General features: G+C 45.3%; 1 protein-coding gene across 1 annotated transcript; it reads right to left on the reverse strand.

The window, feature by feature from the left end:
• Positions 1-1039: 1039 nt before the first annotated feature.
• Positions 1040-22714, reverse strand: NSG1 (neuronal vesicle trafficking associated 1). Its single transcript, XM_075420526.1, has 5 exons — positions 22464-22714; positions 21842-21992; positions 18275-18391; positions 7050-7160; positions 1040-1870 (listed from the first exon to the last, which is right to left on the reverse strand). Exons 2-5 carry the CDS (start codon positions 21968-21970, stop codon positions 1670-1672), a joined length of 558 nt encoding a protein of 185 aa, XP_075276641.1. The 5' UTR covers positions 21971-21992; positions 22464-22714; the 3' UTR covers positions 1040-1669.
• Between the last annotated feature and the right edge of the window lie 1813 nt (positions 22715-24527).

The following is a 24527-nucleotide window of genomic DNA, read 5'->3' on the forward strand; positions in this document are numbered from 1 at the left end:
TATTAACATAAGCTTGAAATTTTTAAATGCAAAGAAAAATTTGGCACATAATTTATTGCTTTTTATGCATTCTGCATACCATAATGAATTAATAAAAAGCCTTTTACAGATATTACTGTAATGCACATTTTGTGTCAAACCTAAAGAATTAAGTAATAGCAGTTATTTTTACTGCATTGTTGATAAAGCAGTTCTACTGGAGGAAATAGAGCTGACCATGTTTGTTCTGCTACAGCTCTGGAGGAACAGCCCCTACTGCTGTTTTCCCTTCATTGTTGTATAGTCGCTACCAAAAAAAGAATGGAACTTTTGACATGTCCACTACACCTGGTCCCAGTCAAGTTGCACGACCACAAAGGTGACGTGCTTGCCCAGATGCTTCACACATTTTGTCTAACTTAAATTAGTAAGATGTCTTTTTTTGTAACAGATATCTAAGATCTATAATAAAAATGAAAACATGGTTTCACATAGAGAATAGATAAGTTGTAATTAAAATGGAACTTCCCTGTGCACCCACAACACCGTGTCCTGCTACATCTGCTGCCCCCAAGCCCCCCACGAACAGTTCTACTCTCCGCTCGGTTTCACACGCAGCTTTACAACAGCCAGTCGTGTTTCTAACACAGATTGTGTTTCACTTGTGATGCTCTGTGTATGGTTTGCAGTTTGCTACTTTTTAAAACATAAACTGAAAGCTCTTTCTAATTCATAAAAATGGAAGATGTTAATGTAAGAAAGAGAAATTTTAGACAGATTACTCCCTCTGTCGTACCCAACAAATTACATAGTGGACAACATCTACTGTGAATAGGCTTTCTGCCTCGCAAGTATGATGAGAAGATGTCGCTTCTCCTTGGAACATCCCGAACTGTGTATTTTTCACACTATCCTCAACATCCATCACTACGACTGTCTGTGGTTTCCCATCACGTCTACCTAGTTTGTGTTTCAGTGCACATCCTTACCAAGATGCTAAAGCCACAGTGGAAATGCAGTTAAATCCTGTTGACAGCAATAATAAAACATTGAGCATGCCTCGTTGCAGAGAACTTCATTATCACTTACAAATAAACAACAGTAAAGAAAACGTAAGAAAAACACTACCTGCCAGTTTCTTTCCCATACAAGTCATTACGTTATGCTCTTGACCCCAATGCTGACTCTCATTCTTGCTTGAGCCAAAACTAAATATTAAATACAGCTTTCAGCTAAACAAGAGATCACTCTAGTTATGGCTGGGGTGTTTCAGTTTGCAAAATGACAAAGAATAAAAAAATTAATAAATAAAGTATCAGTTCAGACAACAGAACGCATGATTTATCCAAGGTCCAAGCCCTGAAAATCCAGCGAAGTATCCAATAAACTGCAAGAACATATCTAACATTGGAATTTTTTTTTTAAACATTGCAAATGGTGTCCAAGCTCTAAAGCAATGCTGATATGCACCTTGTCTTGTGCCCATGAATGTTCTGCAGCAAGATTTTGAGTTTTTTGTTTTGTGGTTTGGTTTGGTGTTTTTTTTTGCAAAGCAGTATCAGCAAACAGAAGCAATTGCACCATAAACATGAGTAACCTCTAAATTATCCGTAATTATATTTAATGAAAAGTTCCTTAAAGTCCCTTAGTTACCTTCAAATGACATCGTGTTAATAATTGACTTATCATACTAAGCTGACTTCTCAGCAGCTTCAGTCTCCTGTTCAGACAGTTTCTCTTCTGACAGTACTGTCATCCACGGGGACACGGAGCGCGTGATGGTTTGCTTGGCCAGATTGTAGTGGTTTATGACCGTGTAAAACTTCCCTCGAGCGCTGGAGTCTTGTTCAGAGTAGTAGTTTTCCAACCCAGCTGGAATGCATTGATTATTCTGGGGAAAAGAAAAAACAAAAAGAGAAAGCCATCCCTTAGCTTACCGATACGGTCCCATACACACCCGCAGTGGGTTAGGGTTTTGTCCTGCTCTGTTGAAGCCAACACGCCCTTTCTGTGCGTCAAGATGCAGCAATTAACCACCATGTAGCCCTGCTGGGTTCAAAATGTTCCTCCCTGCAAGCCTGAAACTACTCGTGTATTAGCCAGGAAGACCAGCCTGGGTTTATATGCCAGAATAATTAACACACAGGAAACATCGTTCCCTAACATCATTTGTGGAAGTACTCGGTCGCTAGTTCCAGCCATATTTTGCTGGTTTTGCCTCCCTTGCTAGTTCCAGCTGTTTGGGCTGCAGTTACAGATGTTTGCAGCCCACTGCTAGATGAGCTTCGGGCACTTCAATACCGTGGTTTAGGTCTGAGGGACAGAAATTAACACAGCCACGTACTGCCGAGGTACGAACAGTTTTAGGGCCCAGTAAATAAGACATACACAGGGAAAACATTGTGGGTGGCCAAGCTTATGTGCAAGTGTGCACACAGTTACAAAATATTTCTCTCATGATTGTCAGAAAGACGTAGCCAACAGCAGGCTTTTAAAAAGCGATCGTCAGCTGTGGGAGGACAGGATTTCATTTCCTGGAAGGGTAAGAGCACTACACAGAAACTGCGAGATGCTCAGAGCTTTGGAAACACCTCATCTACAGAGTCAGAGACTGAGCTGGATCCAAACTTTGCTGTCATCTTAGAAAACTTCGGTGAACGTATGCGTGCCGTGCCGTGCCTCCGTCAGGAGCGATCACCTAGCAACTGCTGCAGTAACAGTCTGGGAAGGAAAATGTGACGGAGACACAGCCCGTGACACACCCCCCCCCCCCCCCCCCCCCCCAACTCTGGAGGGCCAGGGGTCTCGCCGCAGCCCTTCTGCCCTGCTGCTGGTGCAGGCAGTCCTGCCTGATGCCCCTCAGAGGGTTGGGGCAGCCGCTGGGCAACTTAACTGACCTCTCAAGTACAAGCTATGAGCAGCTGCAGCTCCAGCAAAAAGACATTTAGAATCGCAGAATCATTCAGGTTGGAAACGACCTCTCAGATCATCAGGTCCAACCGTCAACCCATCGCCACCATGCCCGCTAAACCATGTCCTGAAGTGCCACATCTACACGTTTTCTGAACACCTACATGTTTTTTGAGCACCTTTTCACCATTTCTACTCTGACTGTTTTAAAAAGAAATAGCCTGTTTGGTCTTCCTGCTTCCAGCACCAGGAGGCTAAAGTTTATAATATTACAGCACGGCAACTTTGAAATGCTACTGTTCTCATCGAACTTGGCCAGCAAAACCTAATATTGGAAATTTCTGAGTGCAAAAACACATGCAAAAATGTTACCGTTTTTAGGACCAGATGCTATCTCAAATGTGTCCACATTTACTTTTGGGTTGACTCTTGTCTGGGGCTGGGAGTGAACTGGCATAAAGAAGCACCAGTAACAACAGTTTCAAATGGCTTAAACCATAAAGCACCGAACGACTGGGGGAAAGATGCGGCAGTCAGTCCTGGCTTAATAGTCGTCTGGCAACCTCAGAATGTTAAAAGTCAAAAAAACCATCAAAAGGTACAAAATTAAAAAAGCAGGGCATGCCAAAGCACGAGGCCCAGACGCAGTCCGGGCCAGTGCGCGGGTGCAGGGCCGGGAGCCCTCCCCGGTACCTGCGGGGCTCTGACCGGCCGGCGCGACGGCAGTCCCCATGCCGTCAGCCGCCCCGGCTCAGCCTGCGCGTTTGCCCAGGGCAAATCCTCCCTCCCAGCGCTGTGCGACGTAGCACTGCGCAGCACACGGGATTTCACCCCGCCTAAGCAGACGCCTGTGCCTGTTCAGCACTGTTTAAATCAACGGAGGTTTCCCAACGGTCATAATCATCGTACCTGCCAGCTGCAAGACTGGGACCTGGATTTAAAAAAAACAGAAGTCCAGGACAACTCTGGAATAGAGCTATCTGGTACGCATGTTCGCCTACATCCTCTGGAAGTATTATCCATGCTTTATCTGGGATAACTGACGCTACTTCTGATGTGATATAATGACTAAGAAGTACATGGACACAGACATCTTTGTACTGATTATTTCACCCAGATATGGGATGCAGTCACAATTCCAAATATTTAAAATGAGGGAAGGAACGCAATCCACTGATCTAATGAAATCTGCCAAGGAAATTCAAGCAAATATAATTATTAGTGCTGAAGACAAGCCAAGATTACTGCCAGTCCAAAAAAATGCCACAGAATCTTGTGTTGCTTTGAGAAGCACTTTGCTTTGTAACAGGCAAAATGACTCAGTAATGTTCTTCTTTGTAGTCACAAACGTGCACAACATCTGACAGAGGAGGCTGAAGAAACACACAGCAGAGTTTCCATCGTGACTGCATTTTTGCTACTGAGATTTCATGCTTTTCTAGAAAAGATGGGAAAACCCCCCCCTTTCACTCACTGCTCCTTGTGCACTGCCCCAGGACAGCCCCTCTGCTGAGCTCCTCATCGGGGCAAGCCACGCGGCACTCAGAGTGACAGAGCAATGGGAACTGCCGCTGACTCTCATCCTGCCGCCTGCCTGAGACCTTCAGCTCACGCAGAACATTTCTCCCTGTCTTTTTTATTTGTTTCCATGGTTCCCAGGTGAGAGAAGTAATAAGGAAGGCCACGAGGAGAAACTGGGGTGCTTCAGAGTGAGTTGCCAGTTTCTGGCTTCTTCTGTAACATGAACTTTGCTGGGTCACTAATTCCAAACTTCATAGATGATGGTGGTGTCTTTAATGCTTTGAGATTACTTTGTCATGCTGTGCCTGAGCCTGACGGAACACAGGTGCCTCAGCAACCAAAGCTGAAGGTAACAGATGCGGTGTGGAGTACACTGAAGCCCTGGAGAAACTCCTCCAGGATATAAGTGCATGCAGGTCTTTGAGGAAAACTCCAGTGAGTCACCAAAACCCAGTAGGGAGTGCTTCAGAGGAGTGATCTACACAACAGCAGTACTTGGGCTGTGTCAGAAAGCTTGGGCAAGCACAAAACTGAGGCTCAAGCAGTTTAAGATTGCAGTACAAAGGACAGTGAGCACCTTTTTAAGGACACCTTCAAGCCCTGGACACATAGGACAGCAGAAAGGCTGAAAACACCGAAACCTCTGGAACTGCTCCATGTCCGAGAATATCAAAGCAGAGGAGTGAGTCTGACTCAGAGCTGCGGCAGCTCGGCCTTCATGCAGAGACTCCCATGGTACCGGGCGTCCTGAGGCAGGGGACACCTTTGCCCTTTGCCAGGGAATCGCATCAGCATCCGAAGCCTGGGGACATCCAGGCCAGAGAATGTTGTTGGGTCCACCTGGAGCATGAAGCCAGCCCACAGAGACACCGGTCACCAGGGGACAGCCGACTTCTGTGCCAAGCTGTGCCATGACGTATTACAGACTCTCCCCAAAAATGATGTGAAGGCAACAAATACAAATTCATGTCAGCACTGGTAGTTTCAGGCTTTGTGTCATTTGCTAACGTGTTTACCCTGTAAAACTCTTTTAAGAGTTACACCACAAGATGCTGTGTCTCCTGGCATCATGCCATCCAGCAGCTGGGAAACAGCCTCCAGAAAACCCAGCACTGGGAGAGTAACAGTAACGCGGCCCTGGTGTGTGCCGCACCTCAAAAACAAAGCATGAGCTGTGGGACGTTCTGAACCCCTGTTTCAAACACAGGGCCCTACACCCAGCCAGACTCTGTTCACAGTACCACTGAAACACAGCTGAGCAGCTCTTCTCCCCTTAAATATCTGCAACACTAGGAAGAAAAGACAAAAGACGCCAGAAGGCTGCAACTCACAGGAGAGGACAATGCGGTAAGAAAGGAACCAGAAGCAGCAGACTGTTACAAGACTTACGACAGGAGTGCGTAACTGGCCATTCCTGTCAAGTCAGGATCACGTCAACATCGGCTCCGTAGGAACAGACACGCCGTCTTCCAAACAGCTCAAAGCCACGAGAAAGCTTAGAATGAAAAGGCTATCGTCCCGTGAGACGTGAGCACAGAGGGGTTTCAGCGCTTGTCCGAGACAACACAAAAAATCAGCAGCAGAACCAAAAGCTGGATCTCCTGAGTTACAGCCAAATATTCTAACCACGCTATCTTTTGCTCCTGAACCAAGGGAAAGCAGTAACCTAAAACTGAACGCCTGGAGCTAAGTTAATTCATCAGGGCACTGTCATTTCGGACTAGATTCCTGTAAGATATTTACGTGCCTGAAGTGACAGAATCAAAAGTCCTGAACAGGATCGTGATGAAGAGCAGAGGCCACCATTCCTTCTTAAATCCTTCTGAAGATCATGCTAGGTACCTATTTGATTCATTACATGACTAAATACTCTTAAAAAATCTGGGGCAAGAATGCCATCATCACTGCCACTTTTCTTATTTCATTACAGCCAAGTTCAACCCCACTAAATTTACAACTGAGAAATCAATGCTACCTTTCTGACTTTCAGCCCAGGTCGCAGCTGAGGAGCCAGCCCTACCATCTCGCATGAACGAAGGGAGCCCCAGCCTTCCTTTTGGTTAGAACCAATATTTTTTCCAATAAATGTATTTTCCCTTTTTTGGCATCGCTTTTGGCCTGTGGCCGTAGGGCTTGGAGGTCACTGTTCTAGAACAAGAAGTTCTTTCTACAAAAATAACCCTAAGGTAACTCTGCCCCTCTTAATGAGAACATCACTCTGCAGTTTCTTTGACACATATTCAAGAGTCATTTTTTTCCTCCAGGTTTTATCATTCTCTTCTTTTCTAAGACACATGAATTTGGAGGAACGCGCAACATTAAACCATTATGACCCAATAAATGAGAGCTTTGTCCAGACAACTGCAGATGAAGTAAGTTTGAAGGACACTGGTGTGGGGACTTGTGCTATGTTTTCAATGTTAAAAGCATTAGCAAAATAACAATGTTATGAAAATTGTGCAATAGTACCACCTCAATTATAAATTAAGCAGAAAGAAACATAGCAGGAAGCACACTGACCTATGAAAACAAACACAAATTGCCATGCAATACAGCGTGACTTAATCAAGGTTACGCAGAAAACAACACAGAGAATATTACATACTCTCCTGCTTTTCTAGAATGTGTATGCAATTTACCTTGAAAACAAATCCTTCTGGACAGGTATGATCATACTTGTAAACCTTGTAGACTACCAGAAATACAACACACGTTAGGAACGCAAGAGCGAAAAGGACCAGCACAGTCACCTGTAAAGAAAAATAAAACATGCTTATGTTAGTAATGCACTGCTTATTTTATTGCTGTTTGCTACTGCAGGCAGCAGAAGCCAGCTATGAACGCCCTTTACAGTAAAATCAAGCAAAGGATAAAAACAGCTTCTTAATTATGGAGGGAGAATAGTGAGGCAGCGCGGAAGTGCGTCTGCCTCCCCTTTTCAGAGCAGACAGCAGATCCTCTGGTCAGTGGCCCACTGCCTCTGCACCGCAAGGCTTTTGTGGCTGCATTTCTGTTCAGTGCACACCTGAGGCCAGAAGGACGCGTTGAGGTAGCCTGGGTCTGTTGCCTTTTCAGTATGAGTCTAGTTTATGTCAGCTGGTAAGCATGTTTGTGCTCCCTGTGCCTGTCCAAGAGTGGAGTCAGGTGACGGCGAGTGAGCCCAGGTGTCATCCAGGTAACATGAAGGTGACTCTAGGAGGGCCCGGAGACAGTAACGTCTGCCCTCTCTTGTTGGGGTGAGACTTTGCTGCGCCTGCTGTGGACCTACGGATAGTTACACCAGTAGTCCGCATGCTTCGTTTCTCAATGCTCCTCAGTTTTATAGGTCGGAACAGTACTACTTCGTCACACAGAGACTGTACAGCAGTAGTTCACTGCCAGAGCCATACCGGACTGCGCCATGTTCAGCACACTCCTAGCCTCGAGGAGTTTCAATGTTAAAAGCATTAGCAAAATAACAACGTTATGAAAACTGTGCAATAGTTGTTGCCCCTGTGTCCACAGCGCCCACAGAGAAGCTGTTATGGACTGATCACATGGCACTGACTTCTCACCATGTCCTTAAGTACCTCTCAGTCCTGAACTTAGGCTGGAGGAAAAGCCAAGACACCCCTTACACTGAATCTGAAATCCGTGTCAGTATCAAACTAACCTTTCCCAAGAACGAACTCCGAGCAGCTGGAGACCGGCAGTCTTTTAGGGGAGACAGGAGACAGAACCACCTCTAGAATTACCTCACCCCCTGACAAGAGAAAGCGCAAGATTTTGGCCTAGCAGTCACGCTGCAAAGCTCCCTAATTCAGACCTGGTTTTGTGGAAGGTGAGCCGAGCGAATGGCATTCATTACCTGGGAGAGTGTCCCAGATGTGTGTTTTCATTATTCTAATGCTTCTGCTGACAGACAAATGAGTAGCTCAAGGAGATTACAGAGTGAGAGTGGTTGAGCTTTTTTTTTGGGGGGGGGGCAAGTTAGGAAGAAGCCAGCATGTGCAGCAGCATTAGAAACGGTAATAAACAGAAACAAACAAGATTATGTGATTAATTAATTAAAACAAAGTATAATATGATCTAAATTTTAAAGGAAGACGAGTAAGCCAGCTACATACACCTCCTAAAAAGAGAACTTAGGCACATCAGAGTCACTTATGTGAATACCAGAATAAACTGGTATCTGAGAAAGCAACAAAACAAACTGTAGCTTTGCCTCTGGGTAAAGAAACCCACCACACACTCCCTTTATGACAAACCCCAGAACTAAACAGGATTTGCCACACTGCAAACTGTGGGTGGCAGTGGGACTGGTACACTGCAGGACTGAGATGAACTTTTAGGGACTTTCCATGCTGGGGAAGTGAACTTCACCATGGGCAGACAACAGCGAGTGCTGAATTTCCTGGAGAAAACAAGGTTGAGGAGCAGCTTGTGCTGCTGAAGCCAAGGATTTTATAAGGATTTTCAATACACAGAAAATAGCAAAAAAAAGGAGGGCTGGAGGAGAGGCAGGGAGAACTGCAGATCAGAAAGTAATTTAGCAGAAGAAATGTAGATGTTAATGTAACAATGGCAATCGAAATCAGACATGGAGCAAAGGACCTTTCTGGTTAATAGCAACATTTTCAGTTTCTCAGAACAGCCACTGGATTACAAAAAAAAAAACAAACAAACATATTCTTAATCACTCTCCAAAAACCTCACAGTGACATCAATTTTCAAATCCAATTAGTCTCTCCCCAAGTTTATTACTCGCTTGCATACACAAAGGTTAACACGAATAGATGACTCTGCCTTGCCAGCCTCGTATTTTCTGCTCACACATCCCACATCTCAGTATGTCCTGCACGAACCCAAGAGAGAAAGCACATTTTCCTTTCTGGTCATTCCCTGTGGCCCGGTTTAATAACGAACAACATAATCCGCCCCCATTCCCAGCCGAGCCATGCCCTAGCTCAGCCCTTCTCCAGTGTTTTTCATCAGGCGTCTCCCTTTTCTTTTCCATGGTTGTTGGGGGCCCCTCCCTGTGTTTCCTCAGCCATCCCACCCACACACATGTGCAAGGTCCTTCACCCTCTGGCTGGGCCCAAACCTTGCAGTGTTCCCCCCTCCCCACAACTGTATCGAGCCTTAGTCTCTATTCTCCACGAAAAATTCTCCTTGCACTCCAGGCTCTAGAAAAATCAACCTTTCTCCCCTAAGTTCCCACCTCCATAACACCTCGCTCGTGTCTCTAAGCCCTGTTCCTTCTGCTCTGACAGTCACTGCTCTTTCCCTTGGAGAAGAAATGGGAAAGAGAGACTAGAAAGTGGGGACAGAAAGATAAAATCCAGGTGGGATTATTGCTGAGCCTTCCCATGCCCTACGAGACACATTCCAGACAGCCTTCGAGAAAGGCTGCTCTCTGTAGGAGCACAGGCCCGTGACATGGGACACGGACACCAAGCAGGACATTTGCTATGGTACGGATCGAATCAGCTCACATCTGTCTTCTCCACAGATAGGTGTAAACAGCTTAAAATGCTTTGAAAAATAGTCTCAAATCTCGAAGCGTTTTAACCATATTCCCTGGCCAGCCTACGAGCAAGGAACGGTAGAACTGGAACGTTATTTCCCAGTCGTAACCATTCTGACATACAGATGATGACTCAAGAACATACTGTAAAGCTAACAAGCTATTTTGTAGTTGAGACCAAATATTAAACAACAGAAAAAAAATTGTATTTCCACAATCGCTGCAGAATCACTCTCTCCAAGGCTCTGAAACTATGTTGGAAAGCAACTGTGTTTTTTGAAATGGGTCAAAAGCCCAGTGTTGTGCAGGCTGCTGGAGCCCGACAAGTTGCAGAGCCACAGCCTCAGGGCTGCCATGCTGAAACATGGAGTGTTTACCTCTTCCACCGACCTACGTGGAGCTGCGAGTTCTCACTGCTCGTACAAGTCACGTCCAGCATGGTTCTTCCATTGCCACACAGTAAGCCACAGGGAAGAGCTCTCAGGGCTCCTGGTTCATAATTCTCACAGGATCTTTCTCTCTCTCACTTACTGTATTTCCTAATGTTATAAATTTTGTTATTAACATGTAAATCTTTACTCTCATTATCTCCAATAATTTGCAATCACACTCCATTTGCAAATCCCTAACCAATCAGCTCTTTACTCCTTCCTATGAGAAGAGACGCTCTCTTCTCTCACCATCCTTCAGGACACGAGTAACTTTAAGTAAAGGACAGTCACAGATGAAAACAGCACAATAATAACCTGTTAAGCAAATCCTTCTCCCTTATAAACTGAAAATCCTTCTCTTCCTTCTAATACCCATTTTCCTTCACTCTCATAATAACCCACCACCGATGGTCCCCAATTGCCAGATCCCCACGTTCACTTCTGAACCTGAAGCAGTCAGCTTCTCTCCTCTGCCAGCAACACAGCACGACCCTACCTCTCTGCCTCACCTTCTGAGCCCTCTCCTCCCAAATGCCTTTCAGACAGAAAAGCATGGACAGAGGGAAGGGACAAGCTGCTCTTTAGACCACAAGCGCTACCAAAGCTGTCACCTGATTGCTTTCTTCCAGAGCAACTCTGCGCACTCACTATGAACTAAAGGAAGGTTATTCTTCCTACCGAGGCACAAGCGGCACCTTGCCCTCTTGCTCTCTTCAGGGCAGGAGAGGATGCAATGCCTGCGCAGGCACCACTCGCTCTCTTCTAGAAGGAAATCTTAAATCTCTTCTCCTCGTGGTAGCCAGCTGGCTGAGTGCAGCACCCCACGCAGTGGGAGCAGAAGTCTTCAGAATTACTATGATCATTCACTGCCATGTGCATTCTGCAGAACTCCAAGGTGCCTGTCACACCACACAAGTGATGGGCTTTAAAAATACCTTTTATGAAATAACTACAAGATAGCACAAACAGCTGTTTCTTTTAACTAGGAACTCAAAGTGTGGTCTTGTTTTCATCTTGGGAGTGTTCTTTACAGTTGGTTTTAAGGGGATCTGGCAGCAAAACTAAGTGAGCAGAAAAGATGAGCAGAAAAGATGACAAGACACCATGTATGTGGCAGATTTTTGAATAGATTGTAAATGAAGAACAGAAGGACAATGTCTAGCCAGAAGTCATTACAGTAATTGAAATGAGAGGTGACTAATGAATGAACTAAGTATACCCACAGCAAAAAAAAAATGTTCTCAGTCTCTGTAAGCATTTAGCCGCACACAGGAAACTCACCCGATCTGACAACTCCACTAACATGTAAACAGCTGCTGTAAGGCCTGACCATCAAGACCTGCTGGATCTTCCCAATCAGTCCGTCCTACTTCGCTACAGCTGCAAAACACTGCAACCTGTATGTTCTCTGCCTGGCTGCTGCAGTCTCCTCCTTCCTCACTTTGCTAACATTTACTGCACTCCCTTTTTAATCAAGCCAGAATATTACAGCAAAATTAATCAATTGCACCAACTATGCCTGCTTCTCTTCACACGCTTTCCTGGCTCCTGTCCCTTTCTGAACAAATTACAAGCCATGTTTCAAGGCATGCACAAGTCCACCCCTTTTGCTCCTCTTAGCTCTTATCTCCTTCCATTTTGCCTGTACCTCACTGTCCCACTAAAGCCTGGCTGCCACCTGTTTTTCCTCTTGCCTGAGATTCTTTCATTAACCCACCCTTACTGTGCTGGTTTGCATCGCCTGCCTTCATGCTTCTCCTTCCATCATGTACCTTTCAGCACACAAACCCACCTAGGAGCATTCCTGTTATTACAAGAAGTGGAACTGAAGTGGAACTAACAAGACATGCAGTAATTTTCACTGCTCAGTCACTGCCACTTGGTCACATCTCATCTCTGCTTTACATCTGTGCATTATCTATTTCAACTGTAGCCTCTTGGGAACACAACTTTCATTTCTGATTTGTCTGTAAAGGGCAAGGCGCAGACTTGGTGCTAGCACCGGATGAAAAGAGTGAAGATGTACATTTGTAGAGCACCTTTCATATGAAGTGATTTACAACCAATTTATGCTTTGCTCACCAGTGAAATGCAGAGCCCTCTGGGATGAAATACAGCAACTCTGTACAACCATTTAGGGCAGGAAATTAAGATTATTGCTATCCAATTTAAACTACAAGAGAATTTTAGGCAGGCAGACTGTAATTACAATAGATTGTGTCTGGCTGCATCCCACAGACTAAAATTCGTAAAACATCACATTGACTTCCCTGCAAATGGCCGTGACCTCCATTTCACCTCTCTCCACTAAAATCCTGCTTCTCCAGCTGCACAATGCCCTCTACCAGCATGTCAGAGAACACTGAAAGCAGCTTTCCACTTCGCCTAGCATCCCTGCTTTTCCAAAATTACACTCTTGTTTGCTGTTACCTGCATCTGTCCCTAGTATACATGAAAAATGTGTCTGAAACAACGCACTTAAGAATTAAGAAAAGTTCAGTTTGAAGTAAATGGCAACATACCTATCTATACATGCAACATTTGACTCATATTAATTGACAGAGCAATCCACACTATACAGAACACCTTGGTACGGTTTCCCATATTTGCTATGGGAATATACACACAAACATCAGATGACCAGTGACTCAAAAGAAAACCAGGTGCCTCGTTTCAGAAGAGTATTTCTGACATCATTGTCATGTTTGGCTGTATGACTGGTATCTAGCTATTAAACTCAACTTCTTCACCAGAACATTCCCATCAAACCTTTGTGCTCAAAAAAGATGATACTTTTGGGGTAGGCTGTACAGAAAAAGCAGGAGAAATCACAAGACTGTCCTTCTCAAACACAATGACAAAGAGGAAGAGAGAAGTGGCTAGGATTCTTACCTGGAGATGACTGTGAGTAGCAGCCAGAAAGGCAGATAGATTCATGAGGGACAGTAACTGAAAAGCAGCTACAGACCCAGTGCTTATTAACAGCAACGGTGCAAGACAACAGAACCAGCCTGCAAGGGAGGCAATTAATGAAACCTGAGGGAGATCCTGTTAGACAAAAACAGGTTGACAAGGCAGTGGCCTTCAGAGTCTAGCACCATGGTTTAACAGAAACAGGTAACAAGGCAGTGGCCTTGAGAGTCCAGCACTGTGGCTTAACATCATCTTCCATCACACGGCACCATGTATTAGTTTCTTAACCACAGAGACCTGAGGAAGCAGTTCAAGAAATACTGTGGCCCTGAGATAAGAACCTTGTTACCTTCCCATACAATCCCAGAAGATATTACTGAGGCCAAGAGAAAGGCTGGAAAAAGTTACTACAGAAGAGGAAAGGCTATATAAGTGTTACATCTGGAGAGACCTAAAACATCTTCTGTGTCACCAGTGTCGCTGGTTCTGCTCCAAGAAAAGGATTTCTAAGTGGTACAATGGCAGAGGTCACCTGACTGAGAGCAGCAGAGCTGCTGTTAGGCATCCACTTTATTTAAGTCTTCCAGCTCTGACTGTAAAAAAACTCCCTTTAGCCACAAATTTAGCAGGAGGATTGTCAATGTCATATCAGACAATTATCAAACATTTAAAAAAATGGAAAATGCCAGCTGCCATGCAGTGCCTTTACTTACATCAATTGTTTTAAAATAGCAGTTACATGGAAAGAAGAATCTCTTTTATTTTTCTTGCTTGAAGTAATAACGTAAAAACTCAAAGCCTGCCAAATGCTTATACTTGTGAGCAACTTTAATCCTATGAGTAATTCTACTGAAGAAAACGGAACAACTCACGGCAGTCAGTACCTGTCATTCTTCTGGCACTAAGTGACAGACACAGAATATACTTAAGGAAGTGATATCCTGTACAGGAATCAGCTGACATCTCCATGCACCTAAGATTTTCTAAGTGGGAGCAAAGAGCTACTCAACACACAGCGTAATCACACAGAAACAGAGAGAAGTATTTTCCTTGTCTCTGATTATTTTTGCAGCAATAATAATCATTGGTATTACTAAGAACAGGTAAAAAAGTCTTGAGGCAGAAATGTTATAAAGGATGCCCCTTTAAGACAGATCAAAAATGGGAGTATTTAAATACACGCTGCATACATTTTTTCAGTCTTCAAATGACCAGGTAAAAAAAGCTGCAAGAACCGATTTGAAAGGAAGTCTCGACTCCTCTTCCATAACCTCATGCAGACATTTCAACAACTGCTCGCCACTTGTAGTCCATGGCTCGCACCATATGGTCTTGCCACTGAAATAAGCTTGAGGCTTTGGCTCTGCAGTCAGATGTACGTAGACGTGCCCAGGCTGAAGTCTGAAGAATGAACTGCCTTTGAATAGAACCAAATGGTGGAAGGCACACCACAGCTTGGGCTTATTTGAGGGCTTGAAATTTATTGGGAAACATAAGTGTTTGCTTTCAAAATACTTCTGAATGTTCTTTATTCGGGTTTCCCCAAAGACATGGAAAAAAACTCTTGCTTTGATACAACAGACATTTTTTTAAACTGGTGTGTTTCTGCACAACTGTCAATTGTAGCCCAACTCAACGGGTGCCACAACAGACATCCCACTGCAAAATCCAACCGGAGTCTGTAAAAATACTGCGCCGTCAGTGGGGGAGGCAGAGGTTTGGCCTTGGGTGACTGTTATCATCAATCTTCTCCTGCAACAGCTTCCTCCTATGTCCTGATTCATAAGACTCCTTTTAAATGACAATTCCAGCCTTCTTGTGTTAATCTGTACAGTGGACTATTCACAGGAGAGAAAAATCTGCCTCATTCAAAGTTGTTATCCAGATGTGAAGGACCAACTGCCCCCACCTTTAGCCTACACTGTTCACAGAACAAAGGCAAGACTTCTATTTCTCAATGAAAAATAATCTTCAGTGAAAAATCACATCCTCCTTGGTGTGGTTAGTGTCATAAAACTAAACTAAGACAACAGGGTTCTCAGAATCAGGAAGTCTTCACATTCGTACGACAGATTCTGATTTGAATTCAGAATATGGCTTCATACAGGAAAATTATACTTGCAGTTTTCTTTGTAAACATTCTCATCTCTGTTGTAATAACTGTGGTAATGTGGATTATATGCAGCGAATACATTTTATAATTTCTTATTCACCCAGCTGCTAAAACCCCAAATGATATACATGACATATGCACGTGCTGGAGCCGCTTCATTTGTTATAATGTATAATTTCTCAGGAAGAACAGCTTTAGCTGACATGCACTGCTGAATCCCAAAAATGCAATCTGCTTTGTCCTTATTTAAGAAGTACGTCTTAGAATACACATGTGAATTATTTGTAAATATGACTGACTGATTTTATTTTTAGCACAACGTTTGGGCTGTGTCTTCTGGCAAGCTTATGCATCCGTGATACACAATATTAAAGTCATTAAAACAGCATCTGAAGCTTTTTTCATGAACACAAGCCAAAGTCAATATCCCACCAGTTAAATAATGCATTTCATAATTATAGCAAATATTTAATTTTCAAACAAATATCCTTTTGCTCTCTCAGAATCAACAGCAGCAGTTAACACGATGGTTTGCAATTAATAAGGACCCAGGAGAAAACCTCACACAATCAGTACTTTTCATCTACATATTCATGAAATTTCATCAATTATTCATGTAATATTTACTACTGGGAGTGGTGAATATGACAATCATCCCTGCTGGAGAACCAGTCAGTTCTCTTTAAAATGTTGGAAGCAGCATAATTCAATTCTAAAACTGTTATATAGAGATTAAGGGACATTTTTAGGACCTGAATGTTCTGCATGAAACTACTGTTTTCAATTAACTGAACCACAATTTTCCTAATTGGTCAACCCCCACTCTTCTCTAGCAGCCTAGACTTACAGCCACAGTGTGAATCACCCTGCAATTCCCAAGAGATACCAAATCTTGGTGAAACCTCTCTCTGATGCAGTAGTTACCTAGCAGCAAAACCTAGCAACCCTGTAGTATGAGATTAATCCCAGAGTGATCATCATAAAGCAATATCTAAAAGATATTTTATTTAAGCATGCCATCCAAAGGTATATAAAAATGCAGTGCAAAAATGCGCAGGCTTCTCACTGTTCAGCGACACAAATTAGAAAAGCCTACCCAACAGCATGGCAAGCTGTTTGTTTGTTGCTCAGCGAGGTCTCATTTGCTCAGCTCTCCCAACAAAGACGGAAAGAACACACCTCTACAGAGGAACACGCAAAACATTTAGATGCAACTAAGATATTCAAAACCCTTCCTGATCTACAATTTAATGTTTGAGCGATGAAACCCCTTAGTCCCTACAGCTAGTGGGTAAGGGCAAAATTCCTCAGGTATAGCCCTTTCTCTTCTACAACGCAGTAAGCATTTTCAGATCACCTTAGTGTGACCAGGACACGCATAAAAAACAGCCAGATGCAAGTCCTCCTTGTTCTGAGCTGTCCACCTGCATTTTACCCAACAATACAGTGCATGCAACCCTCACCTGAGAGGAAGGGGGCTACTCTCAAGGACTGGTACGGTGGCCCCAGGAAGAGAGAATGTTAGTCAGAATGTAGCATCTTCCCTAAGAGATGGGATGTCCTTGCTCCAAATCAGGGAATAGAAAAACTGGAAGTAGGTTTCTTACCTCCTTAGTCAATCCCTACCACACCCCGTAAGACCTCTTCTTAGCTTACTGGGAACCTACATGCTTCACTGTATGGCTAAAAATCCACCAGGTGACCTGCGCTTAAAACACCTGTCCTGGCAACACTCTGCAAAGTTTCTTTGCAAATGTAGTCTGAAGTGTCTAACCCCTCCTTAAGCCTTCACTTGGTTGTCTAGCATGCTCCGATTCCGCAGAGAGCTGTACGTGCACTTCTGAAGGTAGGCTTGGGCCTGGCCAGCTTTTAGAACCACTGGTCAAGCACAACAGAACTAGAATCTCTGGGTATGCCCTAAAATTCCTACCATGCAAACACAGGTTAGAAATGGGCAATATAAAGAGAATCCACACCCTAACCGAAACTCTGTATTTTTTCCCTCATACTGAACGTGAGCCTTTCCAAATCTATCTGCACTTGTGCACTGACCAGTGCGGCTGCCCACTGTCTAAAAATGCTTTGGCGTCCTTGGGTACGGTGCCAAATTAACATCACTGAAAAGTTGTCATCTTCCTTTGTCAAGGGAATAGGTAGGAAAGTACAAGCTGAAGGGCCGACTTTCCTGCTTTGCTTTGCTTACACAGAGCAAGCAAACACACCCTCCAGCGAGCAGGGGGAACGGTAATTCAGTCCTTGCACCGGTTAAGCTCTCGGTTTTCCTCTGGGACTACCGAAGGGAGCAACAGCGGTGCAGACGCTAAAGAGTCAGATTCTTGCTGAACTGCCAGCTGCCAGTAACGGTTGTCACCCAGCTGTAAGGTACAATTGGACCAGGAAAACTGATAGCGAAGAGCTCTGGTATACATCTCTGAGCTGCCAAGTCATACATTTAACAATAAAAAAATACATAATAGACTATGACAATGCTTTTAAGAGAATGGTTTGGCGACAGTAAAAAACAAGAAGCCAAAAAGAAAACAAATGCTCTTGTGGTTCTTGTCCCCCAACACCAACAGGAGCTTTATCCATGCCGTGAGAGCTACCTGCATGCAGCCCACAGACACCCTGGCCAGCCACATTCCGACACCCAGACGCTGACAGAAGTGCCTTCCGAATTCATCTGCCAGGGAGGGACTGCAAGTAGTAATGCTGCAAGATTTGCTTCTGATTGCTAAATACTGAACTATTTTAACATTTCATTTATTGTTCTCATACCCAGCTACACCCACAGCAGCCACTCTGTTAGTCATAGCCAGTTTTGACTACAATCAGCAACCGATTTTAAGCACTTCTGTGAGCACAACTGAGCAATTAACACCTTCAGACAGCACTGCTTACCTTAAATCTTTCTGAAACCCCTTCAGTGATGCTGATTGTGAATTCAGCTATTTTAGGAGTACGGAACTTTCCCTTCTTGCGATCAGGTTCATATTCTGTTTTCGTTTTGACCACCACCTGTATTAAAAAAAAATAAATAAATCAGAAAGCTGTCAGCTGAAACTAGCCACAGAAATCTTATTTATTCATTAACTCTTTTTTTACCTGCTTACAAGCCCATCTAGCACAATGGGTTTTCCACCTCCCACTTTGTGCAATTCTCCTTTGGAAGCTGGAAGTTGTTAGTTATTTTTCCTGTCACAGCAATCATCGACAAAATCATCTCTCCAAGTGGTTTTGATGGACCTCCAAGAAGACTTGTTATGCAACAGTTTCACAAACGTTTGGGTTTTTTCAGCTGTGGTACTACTGTGCTGCTATACTAGGCAAGCATCTACTTAGTTCAAATCCAAATCATCAAGCTTCCCACTTTGTATAGTTTGAAAATAGTCACCTCCATTTGCTTCAGGAGATTCCATTAATGGGACTTCAAACTGGAGACCAACAGGATGAGACGGTTATTGAAGCGTGCCCAAAGAAATCTAGCAGATCATGATGCTGCCAGTAGCCACGTTCTTTCATGGCAGGATTTTGAGTTTAAAAGAAGTGAAATGACCCAGCTAGCTGCTATTCACCATGTGCGAGACTATCACGCTTCGCACTCTTTATTTATAACGTCTAACTTTTACACTGTCAACTGCAAGCAGCAAAATGCACGCAAACCTTTTGTGTTAATGAGATTTAGTGAAACCCAAGGCTCTTTAATGTCAGCTTATTCCTTGCTATGAGCTACTGCCCCAAGCTACACAATTTAGTATCCTTCCTGTATTCCTAAAATATTCATTACGTCAGTCATCTCTCTAGTGCTCCCCTAGGCATTCTAATTGTGCAAAATTTTCACACACCTATTTGCCTCATTTTTGTCTTCTGCAATTTTTCAGGATCTTTTTCAAAGTATCACTCTCAAGATAGGGTGCAGTTCATCGTACTCACAGTGCTATTAAGTTTTGCTCAATTTTCTGTTGTTCCAAAGAATAAATATCTAGTCTTTTACATTTTTAGAATCAGATTCTGTCTTTATAGCAGCCCGTGTTAGCAACAGCAACTACATTATTCTGAAATTAAGATTCTGACAGGTAGCCAGGCACTGAAACTAAAGCCTTGGATTCTCCTCACTTCCCCAAAATGGTATCTAGAACGTGTAACTGTACCTAGACTGAGTACCACAAAGCTTATTAGACACTTTTACAGCTATAATTAGTAAGAGAATAATTATCAAGTATTTAACTTTACAACTGCCCAACAGCATCATGGAAGTAAACTGTCTGAAGATTTCTGGAATGCTTTTTAACATTTCACTTCCCTTCTTCTCCCCTTTATGTTGCATAATCCCAGGCAACTCAAATCACATTCAGCTGACACTGAACGTACAGTTCTATCTGCTCGGTTATGTAATGTCTTCTTTTGTTTAACATACCTAAATATGAATTTAAATCAGTTCATCCCTTTAATTTAGAAGCTGTCAAATTAATCAAATCCTTAGAACTGTAGTCACTACTGTTCAAGAAGTCATGCTTCACTGCCATACCGGAGCCTTGTAAGTGAATAATAAGCATAGATATATGAAGTATGTACTCCTATTCATTATACATGAGTGTCTTTGTACTTCAGAATTTGATCTGTGTGTCAATCTTGACTTAATACTGTTTCTTTTTTTTGACATCAGTTGCTCTGCTGCTGCCTTTTGAGTCTGTAGCAACCAGTGAAGACACACTGACATGACTAACCAGACAGTTACAGAAGGAAACCAGTAGGACCAACAAATACATGGTTTTATTTTTCCCCTTTATATTTGCAAAAAGAAAGGAAATGTAATATACAAATAGGCAGTGGAAAGAGTGGAAGAGCCAGTCAAATATTCCTTTATTTAACCTTCTAGCCTAGTGGTGCATTTGCTTTCGTTTGAGGCAAAAGTTGTGAAGGTGGGAGGAGTTCCGCCACATCCTAGGAACGGCAGTCGGGCTGGCACAGAACCTCCGGGGTTCACCACAGAGGCTCTGCTCAGGTTAAACCAATTACCACGCAGGTCCCTGGCTCAGACTTCCGCTCAGCAGTGCGGTAACACAACGAATTCCTTCGGATGTTGGTCCTTGGTGATCGGTTACATCCAGTCACCAGCTGGCAGGCGTATCAGACACTGTAAGACTTCACTTGTTTTAAAGCCTTAGGGTGCAATTTTGTCCTCAGTTATAAGATTTACACCTGTGTAACCGAGGGCAGAAAATGGACCCTCAGGCTCTCTAACAGCTGTTATGGCTTATTGCATTTATGCCTGCCAACTGGTCACCACACACAACAAGGGATGATGTCGATAGCAATTAAAATGGAGGTCAAAAATTTATTTGTATTGCTTGCAAGCAACACTCTACCGAGGCAAATTTCTCAAGCTAAAATTCTTTACCCCAATATAAGATTATGTGAATTTTTTTGAGCTATGAGGAACATACAGGAATCAGTTTATGTAGAACTAAGCTTGTGGAAAACACAGTATCAAAAATAAAAATCAGCACGAAGTTATTAGTGACCTTTTCCCAGTTAAGTTTTGTATTTTTCAAAGACCGCAAAGCTTTTCTGCCAGATGCATATGCGACAAATGTGCAAGTATCCTAGTAAAACAGGATACTAAAAAACAGAATACTGAAATATCTGAAAAAGTATCCTACTACTGTATGCCTTACCTGTAGTAATGCTGAACTGATTCTTTATAGTGAGGAGAATAAACATATTTACAGGCTATTACATACCTTCCTAAATCCTTAAAATTACATCCTTAGTAATCAAGCTACGCAATGAGGAATCCAGGATGCACACTTCCCTTCCAACCTGTGAGCAGCACATTGGACTTCTCCCTTCCAGCTACGGAGCATCTGAATCACTTATCTGGAGGGTTTTGAACGAAATAAATTGCCCAGGAGAAAACTCAGTGTCCTGTTCTCATCATTTCAGCTTGTCTGGGGCTAGCACTAATTTCCTACTGAAGCGCAGAAGGAACATGGAAGTTCTTTCTCTCCTTGGCCAGTCTGCCCCCACGTACATCTTGCGGAGACACAAAGCAGTGCTTTATCCCCCATTAGTGTGGCTTGTTCTGGACAGAGAAAATTCACATCCTTCGCAGAGAACACACAGTACCTTCCAGGTACAAAAACCAGATAGGCACACAATAGGAGGGGCTATGACAATACAGCACCCAGCAAGTTGCATTTGTAGGTTTACACTTTTCACACAGCAGCACTGAAATCTACGTATACTCATCGCTAACATTTCCCACCGCTTTTTAATGCTAATCACTGCTACTGGATTTTCATTAGCTTAACTGTCAGGCTTCTTCCCCCACAGGGAACCAGCACGCCCTAAGCCGCTCCGTACTCCCTGACATTTCCGAGCTGCTCCTACACGTAACCTGTTCTTTTGTTGTTTGCCTGAGACTCGGGTGTGACTCTACAGGGTGGAAACCGAAGCCCACTGTACCTTGTCAGGAGGTGGGAACTGGAGCTGATTGACATCCAGGGGTGTGATCAGGGGGATGGTGTCGAACCCATCCTCCAGAAGGGGCTGCTTTGTGCTCTTCTCGCTGAAATTGTTCCCCAGTTTCACCATTCTTCCAGGAGAGAGGGATGCTCTGCGGGCACACACAGGCACAGACGCACGGAGACGCAGAATGTCAGCAACCGGTGATGCGCCAGACCCTTCCCCGGCCCCCAGGGAACCCGAAACATCTCACGGCAGGGAATGAATGAATAAATAAATAAATAAATAAATAAAACCCACGCGTTGGTCGCTGTGACTCGGTTACGCTCTGGCGTTTTGGGAAGCAAGAACGATCGCCAGCGCTTCTGTCGCCAAAGTTAAACAAAAAAAAAAACAACCCAAAGACAAAAAAAACACGAAAAAAACCAAGAGCCCCCCAAACCCCCGACGCGAGCGGTGCCTCCCGGCGCGGCACGGCCCCCCAGCCCCCCTCGCTGCCCGCCGCGCCCCGCCATGGCGCCCCCCGCCTCCCCCCGCAAGGCCAGGGCCGACGGCCGCGGCGGGCGGCTCCCGGCCCCTCCGCAGGGACGGCGAGGCGCGGGGCAGCGGCCCCGCCACTCACCGCCGCGGCTCCGGGCCCTTCCTCGGGGGGCGGCGAGGCGTCGTTCCGCCGCGGCCCGCGCAGCAATGGCGGAGCGGGGGGCGGGGGCGAGGCGGCGGCTCTCCCTCCGCGGGGTGGCTCTGGGCGGCCGCAGCGCCTGGGCCGTGAGGCAGCCGCCGCCGGGCTGAGGGCAGCGCTGGAGCAGCGGCACAAAGCGGCCCCGCGGGGACGAGGCGGGCGGCTCCCCCCAGCCGGCGACTGGCGCAGCGGCCGCAGGTGGAGGGGGCGGCGGCGGGCGGGCGGGAGCGGGCGGGGCGCGTCGCCCTCCGCGCCCCTCCCCGGGCGGAGCCGCGCGGCGCGGGGGGCGGCGGCTGGTGGCAGCGCCCGGTCCCTGAGGTAGGGGCCTGCCGGCCGGGCGCGCCGGCACCGCGGGCGGGGCAGCCGCACCGAGCGAGGCGGCGGCGCGGAGGGGGGCTGTGGCGGGCTGGTCGGCGTTGTCCTTAGCGCGTCTCTTCTTCTCCCCCCGGTGGTTCCTGCCCGGAGGGAGAGGGGCATGGCGGGGGTGGGATGCGAACGCCGGCGCCACCTGGAGGTGGACGCGTGCGGCAGAGCGGTGCGGCCCGACGGGGAGAGGACATCTTACGGCCTGCTCTGCCTTGGGGGGGGGAAGCGCTTGGCGGTCGCTGCGCTGTCCCCGTAGCCCAGCCGGGCCCGCAGCCGGCTCCGTGCGGCAGGACCAGCCGGCCCCTGCTCGCAGGCGGTGCCGGCAGCCGCCCAGCCCCCGTTTCCCTGGCGCGCCCGCGGGCGCTGGTCGTGTTATGAGGCGTTAAAGATCAGGCTGCAGCACTCGAAAGCGACCGCAGTTCTTCTTTCAGATTTTCTCGCTCCGGGAGCGTCACCGTGCTAGTTCATTCTGCCGCCCAGACGAGACCGTTCTGGGTTCCACGGCGGGCAGGGGCTGCAGGTTTGCTCGGGATTCAGCCCGCAGAAATACTCGAGAGTGCGGACGCGACTGCGAAGCGCAGATGGAAGTCAGACAGGGCTGATGGCCGCCTGCCTCAGCCCGGGCACCGACACGCTGCAGACGCGGCCTTCCCGCTCCGCGTTTAAAAGCTCCAGGCGCTGGTCACCGGCGGCTGAATTTGGGCTAATTCTAAAACGGGCAAGGCGGTGATGGGTGTAGACAGAGAATGCCAGAGTGATCGCAGCAGCGAGCCCTTCCGTCTGCAAGTCACAATTTCGTGTCTTGCATGGGAATTCAGGCTTTTCTATGCGTAGCGTAGCGAAACTATGGGGTTAGGGTTTTTTTCCCAAATCTCAAAAAACTCTTATTTGTGTGAGTATTGTTTTTAATCTAAGAATTTTACTTTGTCTGAAAGTCATCATAGCTATCTACATCCTTTTTTGGCTCTTGTGCAAGCTCTTCAGTGGGTGTTACGAGTGCAAATAAAACCCGAGTTCAGTTACAGTCACTGGAGAAAGTCCTGTGGACTTCACTGGAGCCATGGTTGCACTTGCTTCACGTAAGAATAATCTCGGCGAATCTGGTGCAGAGTTAACGAAAAAAATTGACTCAAGACTATTTAACATCCTATTACTATAAAAATAAATCTAAATCTCACAGTTTAAAACAGTAATATGATTATTTTTGTTGCTCTCTTAAAGAAAGATGCTCTGGTTCCTGTTATCTCTTTTTTCTCTTTGGCAAATAATTGCATTTTTTTCTCCTTTCTTTCTCAGAGGGCATAGAACAATGGATTTTCCTTCATTGGCTTTGAGGGGTTTTTTTTGTCATAAACATCACTGATAATGCGAATGTCGTCAGCACTCTTCTGGGAAGTACAACCTAATTAGTTAAACTGCTGGCTGGACGACTACTTTTGCAAGCAGCCAAACAAACATACTGGAAGATGGGAATGATCAGTGGGCTAATACTTTTTTTTTAAAACACTCTCAGCGCAATAGTTTACTTCAGATGTAGAACAGAATACTCCCAAACCAACACAAAACATTTTCAAGGTAGAAATTGATTGTTGTGCCTCTCAGTGCCTGATCAAGCAGTTCTGATTTTGTTGTTGTTGCTGT

Source organism: Opisthocomus hoazin, chromosome 5 (assembly GCF_030867145.1).
Source record: "Opisthocomus hoazin isolate bOpiHoa1 chromosome 5, bOpiHoa1.hap1, whole genome shotgun sequence".
In the NCBI taxonomy this organism is placed as follows: domain Eukaryota; kingdom Metazoa; phylum Chordata; class Aves; order Opisthocomiformes; family Opisthocomidae; genus Opisthocomus; species Opisthocomus hoazin.

Coding starts and splice junctions, on each gene's coding strand:
- NSG1 (XM_075420526.1), bottom strand. CDS start 21,970: ATGGTGAAACTGGGGAACAATTTCAGCGAGAAGAGCACAAAGCAGCCC. Junction 18,392..21,841: donor AGTTCCCACCTCCTGACAAG/GTACAGTGGGCT, acceptor TTTTTAATACAG/GTGGTGGTCAAAACGAAAAC. Junction 1,871..7,049: donor CAGAAGGATTTGTTTTCAAG/GTAAATTGCATA, acceptor TCTTTTCCCCAG/AATAATCAATGCATTCCAGC.